The sequence below is a fragment of the Drosophila subobscura genome, chromosome J (assembly GCF_008121235.1).
Source record: "Drosophila subobscura isolate 14011-0131.10 chromosome J, UCBerk_Dsub_1.0, whole genome shotgun sequence".
NCBI classification, from domain to species: Eukaryota; Metazoa; Arthropoda; class Insecta; order Diptera; family Drosophilidae; genus Drosophila; species Drosophila subobscura.
In genome coordinates this window covers 5,549,766-5,561,899 of record NC_048532.1, presented here as the reverse complement: position 1 = coordinate 5,561,899, position 12,134 = coordinate 5,549,766, and the positions used below count along the sequence as shown (strand labels likewise).

General features: G+C 42.7%; 5 protein-coding genes across 7 annotated transcripts; 4 read left to right on the top strand and 1 right to left on the bottom strand.

The window, feature by feature from the left end:
• Positions 1 to 164: 164 nt before the first annotated feature.
• Positions 165 to 843, top strand: LOC117893614. The gene has a single exon (XM_034800291.1). It carries the CDS (start codon positions 197 to 199, stop codon positions 749 to 751), a length of 555 nt encoding a protein of 184 aa, XP_034656182.1. The 5' UTR covers positions 165 to 196; the 3' UTR covers positions 752 to 843.
• Positions 844 to 2,007: 1,164 nt separating this feature from the next.
• Positions 2,008 to 2,658, top strand: LOC117893458. Its single transcript, XM_034800077.1, has one exon. It carries the CDS (start codon positions 2,050 to 2,052, stop codon positions 2,608 to 2,610), a length of 561 nt encoding a protein of 186 aa, XP_034655968.1. The 5' UTR covers positions 2,008 to 2,049; the 3' UTR covers positions 2,611 to 2,658.
• Positions 2,659 to 4,399: 1,741 nt separating this feature from the next.
• Positions 4,400 to 5,046, top strand: LOC117893509. The gene has a single exon (XM_034800148.1). It carries the CDS (start codon positions 4,428 to 4,430, stop codon positions 4,986 to 4,988), a length of 561 nt encoding a protein of 186 aa, XP_034656039.1. The 5' UTR covers positions 4,400 to 4,427; the 3' UTR covers positions 4,989 to 5,046.
• A 1,326-nt stretch (positions 5,047 to 6,372) lies between these two features.
• LOC117894152 lies at positions 6,373 to 7,135 on the top strand. The gene is made up of 2 exons (XM_034801048.1): positions 6,373 to 6,487; positions 6,543 to 7,135. The coding sequence occupies exons 1-2, from the start codon at positions 6,421 to 6,423 to the stop codon at positions 7,010 to 7,012; spliced, it is 537 nt and encodes a 178-aa protein (XP_034656939.1). The 5' UTR covers positions 6,373 to 6,420; the 3' UTR covers positions 7,013 to 7,135.
• Positions 7,136 to 7,158: 23 nt separating this feature from the next.
• LOC117894151 (arylsulfatase B) lies at positions 7,159 to 11,119 on the bottom strand. Of its 3 annotated transcripts, none has more exons than XM_034801045.1 (6): positions 10,940 to 11,119; positions 9,571 to 9,745; positions 9,355 to 9,514; positions 9,072 to 9,298; positions 8,583 to 9,008; positions 7,159 to 8,517 (listed from the first exon to the last, which is right to left on the bottom strand). In XM_034801045.1, the coding sequence occupies exons 2-6, from the start codon at positions 9,727 to 9,729 to the stop codon at positions 7,717 to 7,719; spliced, it is 1,773 nt and encodes a 590-aa protein (XP_034656936.1). In that variant the 5' UTR covers positions 9,730 to 9,745; positions 10,940 to 11,119; the 3' UTR covers positions 7,159 to 7,716. The 3 variants fall into 3 exon arrangements, with proteins under 3 accessions (XP_034656936.1, XP_034656938.1, XP_034656935.1); XM_034801047.1 differs by having other exon boundaries at positions 11,065 to 11,083; XM_034801044.1 differs by lacking the exon at positions 10,940 to 11,119 and adding an exon at positions 10,781 to 10,815.
• Positions 11,120 to 12,134: the final 1,015 nt, after the last annotated feature.

Here is a 12,134-nt window from a genome sequence, read left to right as displayed (position 1 = left end):
ACCTCTTAGTTACAAGTCCAGCGAAAAATTACTGACAATCTAATCGCATCACCCAAGTAACCCCCCAATGTGAACGATTTATAACCAGTCTTATCAAAAATTTGGAAACAGGAGACCCAGCTGACGGGGAGAGCTGACCCTATAAAAACCATCAACAAGCCCGAGTGGTCACAACACGACAGACAAACCTCGAACCATGTTCTCCGCAAAGCACTCTGTAGTTGTGGCCCTGATCCTCGTCCAGCTGGTGGGCTTGATTCAAAGCGGATCCTACAACAATGAGGACACGTGGGTGTACATGTATCCGGCCATGGACTTTCCCAACAACGCTGTACTCGGAGGCCTCGATTCGGATGGTTACTACAACTATGTGGGCCGTGCGGTCTACAGCAGCAGCATCCTTCCTGCCCGAGTGGTTCCCGAGCTGAAAAAAGCCACCTACAACTCGGACACCGTCTCGTACCAGACCACCGCCCTTGAGGTGCTCGTGTCCAATTCCACCGTCAGCTACCACTGGCAGCGCAGCTTCGATGGCTTCTTGGAGAAAAACGCCGTGTCCGTGGGAACCAACTCCAACAGCGACAACGTCTACATCTGCCGCTTCCGGGCCGACCAGGGACTCCTCATGGGTACTCTGTTCCTGGCCAACCGTACCTGCATCGTGAAGTATGGCGAGATGCCACTGAGGAAGCAAGAAAAATACGAGATATTGGTTAGGGAACGCAAAGCTGCTGATTCTATGCCATTTTGAGTGTAAAACGAAGCAGGAAGGCTTAAAAATAAATTGAATTAAATGCAAATAAAATGACAATTGACATGGATGGATGCCATGGATTTTCAAAACTATTATGTTCATTTTTTTCATTTTTTTTATATTTTAAAGTACTTAATTTAAAGTACATGTAGACGATGCATTAGCTGCACTACAGCATGTGTACGTGTGCTGCTTACAAGCTCATTTCAAACATCAATCACATTGCTGCACAAAATGTCAAGCTGTTTTGGATACTAGCGCTTTTCATGTTATTTAAGCTTTTCGGCTATGTCTCCTCCTCTATGTCATCCTCACACACATGAAAGCTTTAAGTTAGTCCGACACATAAATAACTACATGTTATACATATGTATGTACATACATACATACATACTTACGTATGTATGCACTGCATTATTGTTCGCCACAAACTTTCGCTCTCGCTTTTTCCAGTTAGAGAGGGACAGAATATAAATATAAGCTTTGAGTCGCAAACGTATGCACTCTTATCGCAACTGTCTCAGTTCCTCCCCCGTTCCTTGTTCTGCCAGATTCCTGAGGCCACGAGGTCCTATGCTTGTGGTAAAACTAATTTATGCTGCAGCTGTTTTTATTTGCATGTCCTTTTCTTTTGGTTTGATTTATCGAATTTACTTCTTATATATTTTTTTCCTACTCCTTTGTGCAGGCAGTTTTTAGGCGATTTGGCGCCCCTATGTGTTGTTTTCTCTACTTAAATTGGCTGTTATGTCTGAGCTCACTTAAGATTGTGAACTGGACCACAAAGGTATAGCATAACATCTAAATATATCCAAATAAATTTAAGGGACAGAATATTTATCTATTAATAAAAAGGACAGGGAGCTTCACAGTAATATGTACATATGTATGTACATATGTATGTATGTACATATTTACATATGTATGTATATACATACGTGTTACTTGTTATTATTACTTATTGTAATATAAAGTACTTATATTCAATTGAAAATCTTAAGATATTATATCTATGCACATCTCTGTTTTCCTGACAATTCCACTTAATTTGTTCATCATGAGTCGTCACATCTTTAAAATATCTTATCAGAGAACCCCACTTCCAGTATTAATTATAAGTCCATCGAAAAATCACCAACTTTCTAATCAAATCACTGAAGTAACCCCCGAATGGGAATGATTTATAATCAGCCTTATCGACAATTTGAAACCAGGAGCCGAAGCTGTTGGGGAGAGCCCTATAAGAACCTACAGCAGATCCAAAATGTCACAACACCTCAGAGAACAGTCGAACCATGCACACCGCAAAGCACTCCGTAGTTCTGGCCCTAATCCTCGTCCAGCTGGTGGGCCTCATTCAAGGAGGATCCTACAGCTATGAAGACACGTGGGTCTACATGTATCCGGCCATGGATTTCCCCAACAACGCTGTACTCGGAGGCCTCGATTCGGATGGTTATTACAACTATGTTGGCCGTGTGCTGTACAGCAGCAGCGTCCTTCCTGCCCGAGTGGTTCCCGAGCTGACGAAAGCAACCTACAACACGGACACCTACGGGTACCAGGGCTCGTCCTTTGAGGTGCTGGTGGCCAACGCCACCGTCAGCTACCACTGGCAGCGCAGCTACGACGGCTTCCTGGAGAAAAATGCAGTATCTGTGGGAACCAACTCCGTCAACGACCGCGTTTATATCTGCCGCTTCCGGGCCGACGAAGGACTCCTCATGGGCACTCTCTACCTGGCCAACCGTGCCTGCATCGTGAAGTACGGCGAGATGCCATTGAGGAAGCACGACAAGTACGAGGTTTTGATTAGGGATCGAAAAGCTGCTGAGTTTTTGCCATTTGGTGTATAAAACGAAGCAGAAAGACTTTCAAATAAATTTGAATCAATGCAAATATAATCATAACTGTATTAATTTATTAAAAATCAAAAGATAATATTCAATAATTTTCTGGCTGCGTATCCTACAAAAATTCAAATCTATTTATGTTCATTCATTTATTATACCCGGTACTCGAAGAGTAAATAGGGTATATTGTATTTGTGCGGATAACGGTTGTATGTAACGCACAGAAGGAAACGTTTCAGACCCCATAAAGTATTTATATTCTTGATCAGCATCAATAGCCGAGTCGATTGAGCCATGTCTGTCTGTCCGTCTGTCCGTCCGTCCGTCCGTCCGTCTGTCCGTCTTGTTTGTCGGCTAGTTCTCAAAAACTATAAGAGCTAGTTTTACCAAATTTTGGCACCAGACTGCTGTATGCTCACACTGAAACCAGTGTATTTCAAAAATGAGCCCCGCCCCCTTCCGCCTCCGCAAAGGGCGAAAACCTCCCAAATCTACAATTTTGAAGATAACAGAACACTAAAAACGCCATTCCGTAGGGATCATTATTATAGCCACAATTAATTTTCAGTGGCCAAACCCACCCCGTCCCGCAGCATTCACATTCTGCTTCAGCGCTGTTTATGGCCTCTCCCCCTGACACGTCTCTGCCTCTGCCTCGGCCTCTGCCGCGACTCTGCAGTGTGTGTCTATAGGGGAGGGTGGCGAGGTAAAGGAGCGTGTTGGCGTGAGCAGTGTTGTTGATTTAGATGACAGATGAAGAAAAAATGTAAAATTTGACAAATAACCGCTAAGTTGCAGATGTAGTACTGAGTGCCGGTTATAAAAGTTGTGACGCGTAAGAAGCGTCTCACACGTCCCTTCTCGTTTAATTATTTAGTTTTTACTCGATTTGACGGCCATTAACTGTCGCTCTTTGCTGGGAGAGGATGAAGACAGGTCCACGTTTCGGCACTCTTTTCACAGCTTTCTTGATTTACCTCAGACATAGTATGTACCTATTATACAAAATATGAATGTACATACATATGTATGTATGAATGTATTGCCCGTATACACTGTGATGTTTTTCGGTCACAAACTTTTTCGCTCTCGTTTTTAACAGAGAGATTGGGAGAGACATGCAAGGATACGCTTGCACTCTAATCGCAGCTATGTATTTCAGTTCCTACCCTTCCCTTATTCTAAGCAGTCAATCAAGTCGTAAGCCTAATTATTTTGTTCTTGCAAAAATATAATCACAACAATCAATCGCTTCCGCATTCTTTCGCTTGGCATTTTCCTTAGACCACGAGGACTTGTACTTATTTATTTGATGTTTTCGTGTGTAAAACAACATTCAAAACTATAACAACAAATAAAGAAAGGAAAACAGGAAATGAAATTCAATGCTGCAGCAGAATGTAAATATGTTTGTTTATCTATTAAAATAAAGGAGAGCTGTACTTCGAAAGGGAGTTTTCAGAGTAATACTTATACATACATATATGTATGTAGTTTATATTAAAAACATTTGATTGTCAATAGTAAGATATTACATATACACCTCTGGTTTCCTGAGAATTCCACTTAATTTTTTCCTCCTGAATCGTCACATCTTAAAAATAGCTTATCAGAAAACACTGCTTCAACTATTAATTACAAATCCATCGAAAAATCACCGACTATCTAATCACTTCGCCCAAGTAACCCCCGAATGTGAATGATTTACAATCAACCTTATCGACAGCTTGACCAGGAGCCTCAGCTGGTGGGGAGAGCCCTATAAGAACCTACAGCAGATTGTCACAAATCGTCACAACACCTCAGACAACAATCGAACGATGTACTCCGCAAAGCACTCCGTAGCTCTGGCTGTGATCCTCGCCCAGCTGGTGGTCCTCATTCAAGGCGGATCCTACAGCTATGAGGACACTTGGCGCTACACGTCTGCGGCCTTGGACTTCCCCGAAAACATTGTCCTAGGCGGTCTCGATCCCCAAGGTTACTACAACTATGTTGGCCGTGTGGTGTACAGCAGCAACATCCTTCCTGCACGAGTGGTTCCTGAGCTGAACAAAGCTTCCTACAACACGGACACCATTGGCAATACGGCCACCTCCTTTGAGGTGCTCGTGTCCAATGCCACCATCAGCTACCACTGGAAGCGCAGCTACGACGGCTACAGGGAGAAAAATGCCGTTCCAGTGGGAACCAACGCTTACGGCGACCGCGTCTACATCTGCCGCTTCCGGGCCGACGAAGGACTCTTCATCGGCACCCTCTACCTGTCCAAGCGTGTCTGCATCGTGAAGTACGGTGAGAATCCATTGAGGCAGTTCGACAAGTACGAGATTTTGGTTAGGGAGCGACATGTAGTCAATCCTATGCCATTTGGCGGCTAAATCGTAGCAGAATGAGCTGCAGAACAATTCAAGCATAATAAAAACATATCAAAACAAATATTTATTTACCAATAATTAAACACTTTATTTATGATCATCAATTGGTAATGGGAAAGGGTCAAAATTATGGAAAGATGCTGGAATTGCAATCTAGCCGTTCAAGAACTTTGGTTTCAGATTATAGGTATGACTCTGCCAGTCTTTTTAATTCTACCAATTTAGTTCGTATTTAAATGAACTATAAACTATAATAATTAATTTGGTATTGGTGTTTATTCTAACCTACAATGGAAAAGATGCTGTTAACGATGGAATTACATATCTTTCGATGCAGAAAGTGGATGAAGTTTTGAATGCTAACTGCTGATACGGTTACTTTGTTGTGGGAAATGAAAGGCAACACTCTGAAGAATATTCTCCTAATTAACATTGTCATGTTTAATTGGCAGTGAACCCTTGTTCATTGGTTGTGGCATTTACACTTAAAGAAAATTGGCAATGTAAAAGGGAAAAATAGTGGAATTAAATAGAATACATTTTGATTTGAACATATTAATAATAACTTATTTAGAAAAAATAAAAAACACTTTAAACGAAAAATAAAATAAAGCCGACTACGGGAAAGGTATGCTAGTCTCAGTGATTTAAGAAGAGGAAGTGAGTTTGTGGTTGATATTATTAGGTGGAGGGAAATATAATCCGAGCACAAAGCCCGAAACGGTTCAAGCAAGGCACAAATGCTACAAAGTGGAATGAACTGAGGAATATTGTTTCTAGTAGAACAGTATCAAAATGGACATAAGTGAAAAAACTTTCTTTTTACGTTTCCACTCTTGGAGCAATTGACATACATTTTTAATTCAAAGTCTATTCGTTTATTCTACGAGTATACTTAATTAGATTGTACAATTTACTGATCAGTTAAAGAACTCCGTATATAATTCCTTAAAGTTAAAACCTTTACTTTGAAAATACAGAATTACATAATATTCGTAATCTATGATCCGTGGAGCCTGTTAATCGTTATATTGATTAGTGAATAAACTGTTAATATAATTCTTTAAATTTAAACCTTTTACCATGAAAAAAGATAAAATTAAAAATATTCGCAACATATGATCTTTGGAGCCTGTTAATCACTGAATCAATTTACTTCGAAATCGATTATTTAATAAGCTAATATTATGAAATACTTCTTGGATCTAGTGGGGGATTTTTACTTAGGAAATGTCTTGTATTTTTTATGGTGCAATAAAATCACGATGCGAAAACTCACTCTCAAGAATGTTACTCACCGAATCGAAACGATCCTATCAATAGTAATCATCTGATAGCGATAAGGGTAACAAGTCGGGTGATAAGGAGGCAACTATAAAAGAAGTGTGCCCGGCCAGACCTTTCACATTCATTTGGTATCAAAGAACCCCTCGAGATGTACAAAGTTGCCTGTATAGTTTTTGCCCTGTTCGCAGTCGCCTCGGCGGTGCCCTCAACCTTTGGTGAGTAAACCATGGATTCTGGATATCAATGGATGCTAATCTTGCACTACTTCAGATACCGAGCACGTTTGGAAGGCCGGTAACCTGTCGTTCCCCTTCCCTGGTAACGCAATTCTGGGAGGATTCGATCCTTACGGCTACAACATCTACATTGGCCGCGTGAAGTACAGCAACACGATCCTGCCAGCCCGCGTGGTGGCGGAGACGGGTGTCGCCTACTTCAACAACCAGCTGACGTCCTCCAAGGCGACAACATACGATCTCCTGGTGGCAGAGCGCAACCTGAACTACGTGTGGGTGCGCAGCTTCGACGGCTTATACGAGCGGTACTCCGTTTCCGTGGGCACAACGGTCTACAACGAGCGCGTGTTCATGTGCCGGGCCAAGACCGACGGTGGCCTGCTCATGGGCAGCCTCATCCTCAGCGAAAAGCTGTGCATCATCAAGCACGAGAACCTGGCACTGCGCAAGTTCGACAAGTACGAGGTGCTCGTGGGCCAGTCCAAGAATGGAACCGTCTTTTAATCAAAGCGTATCTGTGGACAAAATTAATTTCAGTCATTAAAAATATACTCTGTTTCCGCAGAAAGTATATTTAACAAAAAACAAAGTCCCATTTTAAATATAAAAAAAGTATTTATACATATATATATTTTTTTTGTCTAATTTATGACTGGGATAACAATAACTTTGATAACAAGCAACTCTGAAAATACTACTGGGAAAAGTTAATCATAGAACCGAGCAGAAGTATGATCTTATCGTTACTTTCTTGGAACGTTTTCTAGTAGCCAGACAATAAAAAAGAAAAGGTTTTCTATCACACATCAAATCCTATCAAGCACTTGTTGAAGTATTACATGATGGACTGTGATTCGTTTTTGATCTTTCGATTGAATTATGTCTTGTGTATGCATATGTTGACGGGGGTTTCGCAGCTATCACAGTTCACGGAAGCGATGGGCCCATCGATAAGATAGGCACATAATCTAAATGATTACCATCTAGACATTACTCAGAACCATTAATGGTTCCAACTCAAAACTAATAATAGTTGGACCTTTCGGGTGCAAATGTTCGACTGTTTGTTGCAAAAGAAAGTTATGTTTTTGTTTCAAAGTTTGCACATTTCTTATCGGACTTGGAAATGATTTTCGGGAGCATACTTTCGGGCCAGATGTCAGTGGAAATGTGTAGAATATAGTTAGCATACATCCAGTTTACCCAACTTAAAAGATCCACCCAAAGCATACAAATACTATCAGAATAGAGTTTAGTCGTCCTGCCCCCGAGGCCTGTTCGTCCTGCCACCAGGTCCACTCGTTGTGGTAAAAGCGTGGATCGCATTGCGGATCCTCGGGCTTATTGTTCGGAGCATGCGCCTGCCTGGCAAACTGCTCGATGCGTTGCAGCAAGTCCAGGAGGATGGTCGAGTTACGGTACTCCTCGTACAGGTTGTTGCGCTCGCAGGGATCCACATCGATGTCGAAGAGACAGGGGGCCAGCAGCGGCAGACACGGCTTGGTCGCTGCGGAGGACTCCGGACACTCGATCTGTGCCTGCTGCCGCAGACTGCTGATGTTTCGCTCACTCTGGCTCCCCATCAGCAGTTGGAGGTGCTGCCATACGCTGGTGTTGCGGATCAGCTCCTCGTAGTTGGCCGATCGTGGATCCACTTCTTGGGTTACCCGCTCGCCCAGCCAGCCATCGAAGAGGGCAGCGTTGGTGGTGCCATTCACCACCTTCCACTTGCCGCGTGTGTAGGCCAGATATGGTGACGCTGGATTCGTGTCAATGGTGTGGACGATCTCTCGCTCCAACGACTCGTAGCCGTACTTGAGGGCCGGCCAGAGATTCATGCCGTCCAAGTGCAAGTCTGGATCTGGTGTTATGCCCGCCGCAGCGGCGAGTGTCGGCAGTAGATCGCCAATGTAGGTCTGCTGCTTCCACACGGTGCCCAGTCGCTCGAACTCAGAGCTCCATATGGCCGCAGAGGATCTCAGACCTCCCTCCCAGGGAGAGTTCTTTTGCTGTGGAATGAGATGATGGTCATCAGGAGAATGCCTAACTGATTGATTGTCTGTATAATACTTACGCCTCTCAGGGGATAGTTGGAGGCCGTCGTCGAGTGCTCCCCCACTGTGGGTCCGCCGTTGTCCGACAGGAAGAGGACAATGCTGTCCTGCAGCATCTGCTGGCGGGCCAGGGCATCGATGACTCGTCCCACACTCCTGTCCAGCCGTGAGACCATGGCGGCGTAGTAGCGATGGGTCTCGTTTCGGATGTACTCGAACTTGGCCAGCTCCTCGGCGGGGGCCTGCATTGGATCGTCGTCGTTGGCCGCATGCGGAGCCAGGTGACTGAGGAGCAGGAACAGCGGCTGGCTGCTGTTGCTGCTGCTGTGCTGCTCTATCAGCTGGACGGCTGCGTCGCTGAGCACGTCCGTCACGTAGTGGCCCACCTGGTCGTGGGTGACGTTCAGATTCAGGCGGAAATCGTGCCCTCTCGCGTAGTTCTTTCCCTGCAAAGAAACCAAAGAGGTGAAGCGCCTTTGGCATGCACCTACCTCGACCATCTCTCTTACATTCTGCTGGTAGGTCTGGTCGTAGTAGTCCACATAGGCTCCCAAGTATCCCAGATGGTGGTCGAAGCCACGCTGTGTGGGCGTAAAGTTGCGCTGTGACATGCCCAGATGCCACTTGCCCAGGAGACTGGTGTAGTAGCCGTTCTCCCGGAAGATCTCCGCCATTGTCTTCTCCTTTTGTGGCAGACCCCAAGGCTGATCATTCACGATCACATAGTGCTGCATGCCTGGAAATGGATTTGTTATTGGTCTGAGCTTGGATTTATTGGCAATGGGCAATTACCTGTATTAATGGGATATTTCCCAGTGAGAAGCGCAGACCTGCTCGGCGTGCACATGGAGGCGGTGTACAGATTGTTGAGAATCACGCCGCTATATGCCAAGGCATCGATATTGGGCGTGAGAAAGTTATTGGAGCCCCGAAAGCTTACATCGTCAAAGCCCTGGCCGGGGAGAACAATAATTAGCAGAGATTCAAGGGAGCCCACTAGACACTCACCAAATCATCAGCCATTATGATGATGATGTGCGGTTTACCGGGGGATCTCGCATCTTGGCCATTAGTTAAGGCAACGGCTAATCCGGCAGCTAACAGCAAAATTATCGACACATTTCTATGGCTATTTCCCCTGTGCTTCAGATCAGTTGACATCCCCATGGCGCCATAAATGGAACTGAAAACAGAAACAGAAATTAGCGCAAAAAAGTCATTTAAAAAAATTAGCATAGTGAATGGCGATAAGTCGGTGTGGGACACTATGCCAATGATGGATGAGTTTTCCTGTTCGTTCCGGATATATTAACCGTTTAATACAATCCGTCCGACTCATCTACCCATAGCCAAAAACACACCTGGCCCAATACTCTCATTGTATTATTTTTATGGGGGGTTTTTCTCGTTAACTGTTAGGCTTAAGCTGTTTCTTTGCCGTTTCGTTAATTGAGAAATAAATTGAATAGAAAAAATGGAAGTAAACAAATATTAGCCATCAAATTGGCACACTGCACTTGTGCAAATATTTCCAGCCACATACGATACTTGTGCTCGTATTGTTTAACAAACTGTGACAAATTGAAATGCGGACAAATTACACGCCTAATGAGTGCCACCGAAATTAAATGCAAATGTGATGAAGCTGGGAATGAGAGTTGCCCAAATGCTATAGAAAATGTGTCCGTACATACATACATACATACATACTCCATGGATTATAAATGTATGTACAATCTGTACAAACAAACACACATATTTATGTACATATGTATGTATGTATGAATGTACATACATACATATATATGCATATACATATGTATGTAAGTTTGAAATTGATTTGCCTGGCTTATAAGTAATGTACTCTTTTTCATATTTCATATCATTATGTTCTTCTAGAATCTAGATATATTTCAAGATATAAAGTTTACTGGAAGATGAACCAACTGATAAGATGTAGCTAAATCTTTACTACATTAAATACAAGTATTATTGTGCATAAAAAATATACGAGAATTTTTAAGATAACTATTGTACATACATATATGTACATACATACAAATGTACATATGTATGTATATTTTCTCTATTTTTCATTGACAAGACTATTTTTTTTTTTGCGGACAATTGGGGGTGTCTTTGCCCCCTTGAATTATTTGCACACAATACATTTAAGTACATAGAGAACAATTCAGAAATATAATATAAGCACACATACTCGTAGATACATTTTTGCATGAACTGTTCTAGGTCTGTACTTTGATTGATTGAATTGGCCTGATCACTCTGTAACACTGACCATTTAATTTTTAAAGCTTTTAATGCCCAAATCCCTTTATTGAAAACACCTCAAACTCGATTTTTCCCACACTTTTACCGTTTCTTCTTCTACTACAGCACCGGACAGGCAGGCAAAACAGCAGCGAACGAGAACACAACAAACGCGAAAACACAATGGGCTTATCAGGCAGATTCGTGCACGTTAATTCCACCCACGATTACCTGAGCACCGCGTTCGAGCTGGGTGTGGATCTCTCTGTTGTGCTGGTGGAAAGTTAACGGAATAAATTCGCGGGGCCAGTCGATCTTGCGCTCAACGTTGTGGTGGGTTTTGGACAGCAGCCGATTGCTGAGGTGAAAAAGTGAGTCTTCACTCGCACTCTCTCTCTCTCTTTATAGTTGTCGTAGAGTCCCACCTCGCCTGAAAGCACATTTTGGTGGCTTAAATATTTGAATTGCTATCTTGGCGCGCAGCTGTAAAAGCTCTCCAATTTAATTTGAATAATAATTATTTCCGTAATTGTGTTTCACTAACTTTTAACTCTTTTATAAACATTTTTTTAATAACTGCGCAGCGATCTCGATCAATAAAAAACTATATAATTTCAAAACGAATTTAATTATTAATTAATAAGGTAATTAAATCCGAATTTATTCTTATCAATGAGTTATCTCCACGCCAAATGAAGCAACAGATACTGTCAATGATTCATTCATACAGCGATTCGTTGCTCTTATTGATTAACATGCAAATCGGTGACGTTAATTATAAATAAATTATCAATTTCTCTTTTATATGTGTGGCTTGGAAATTTATTTTTATATTTCTCAGAAATAATGTACCCTACAATGCGTTCAAATACGATATCCCCTCAAAAAATAATGTAATAATAGCATTTAGAAACATCATCTTCATCATTCCGTACTCTTTGCCTTTTAGGTTTTTATACCTGACAACCTACGCGCAAACACAATATACCCTTGTTGCCGGGCAAGCACCAGGTAGAAATATCGGCAAAGAACCTAATATCCAGAGCTAAAATAGTTCGCGTGTTTGGATTTGTTTTTATCAGACAATGAGAGACACATGGCCTTATTCTTAGAAACTCTGTTAAGGGAAAGAGGCTACGCTACAGGGCTGATGCAATAGAAAATGCCTTTAAATAAGCTCTAAAAGACTTTCAGAGAGCGGGAGAAAGAACGAGAGAGAGAGGGAGAGCTGGATATGTTTCCACCTCTCCGCGATTGGGGTTGTCAGCCACATGCCTAGGGCCTAAATTCGGGGCCAGCAC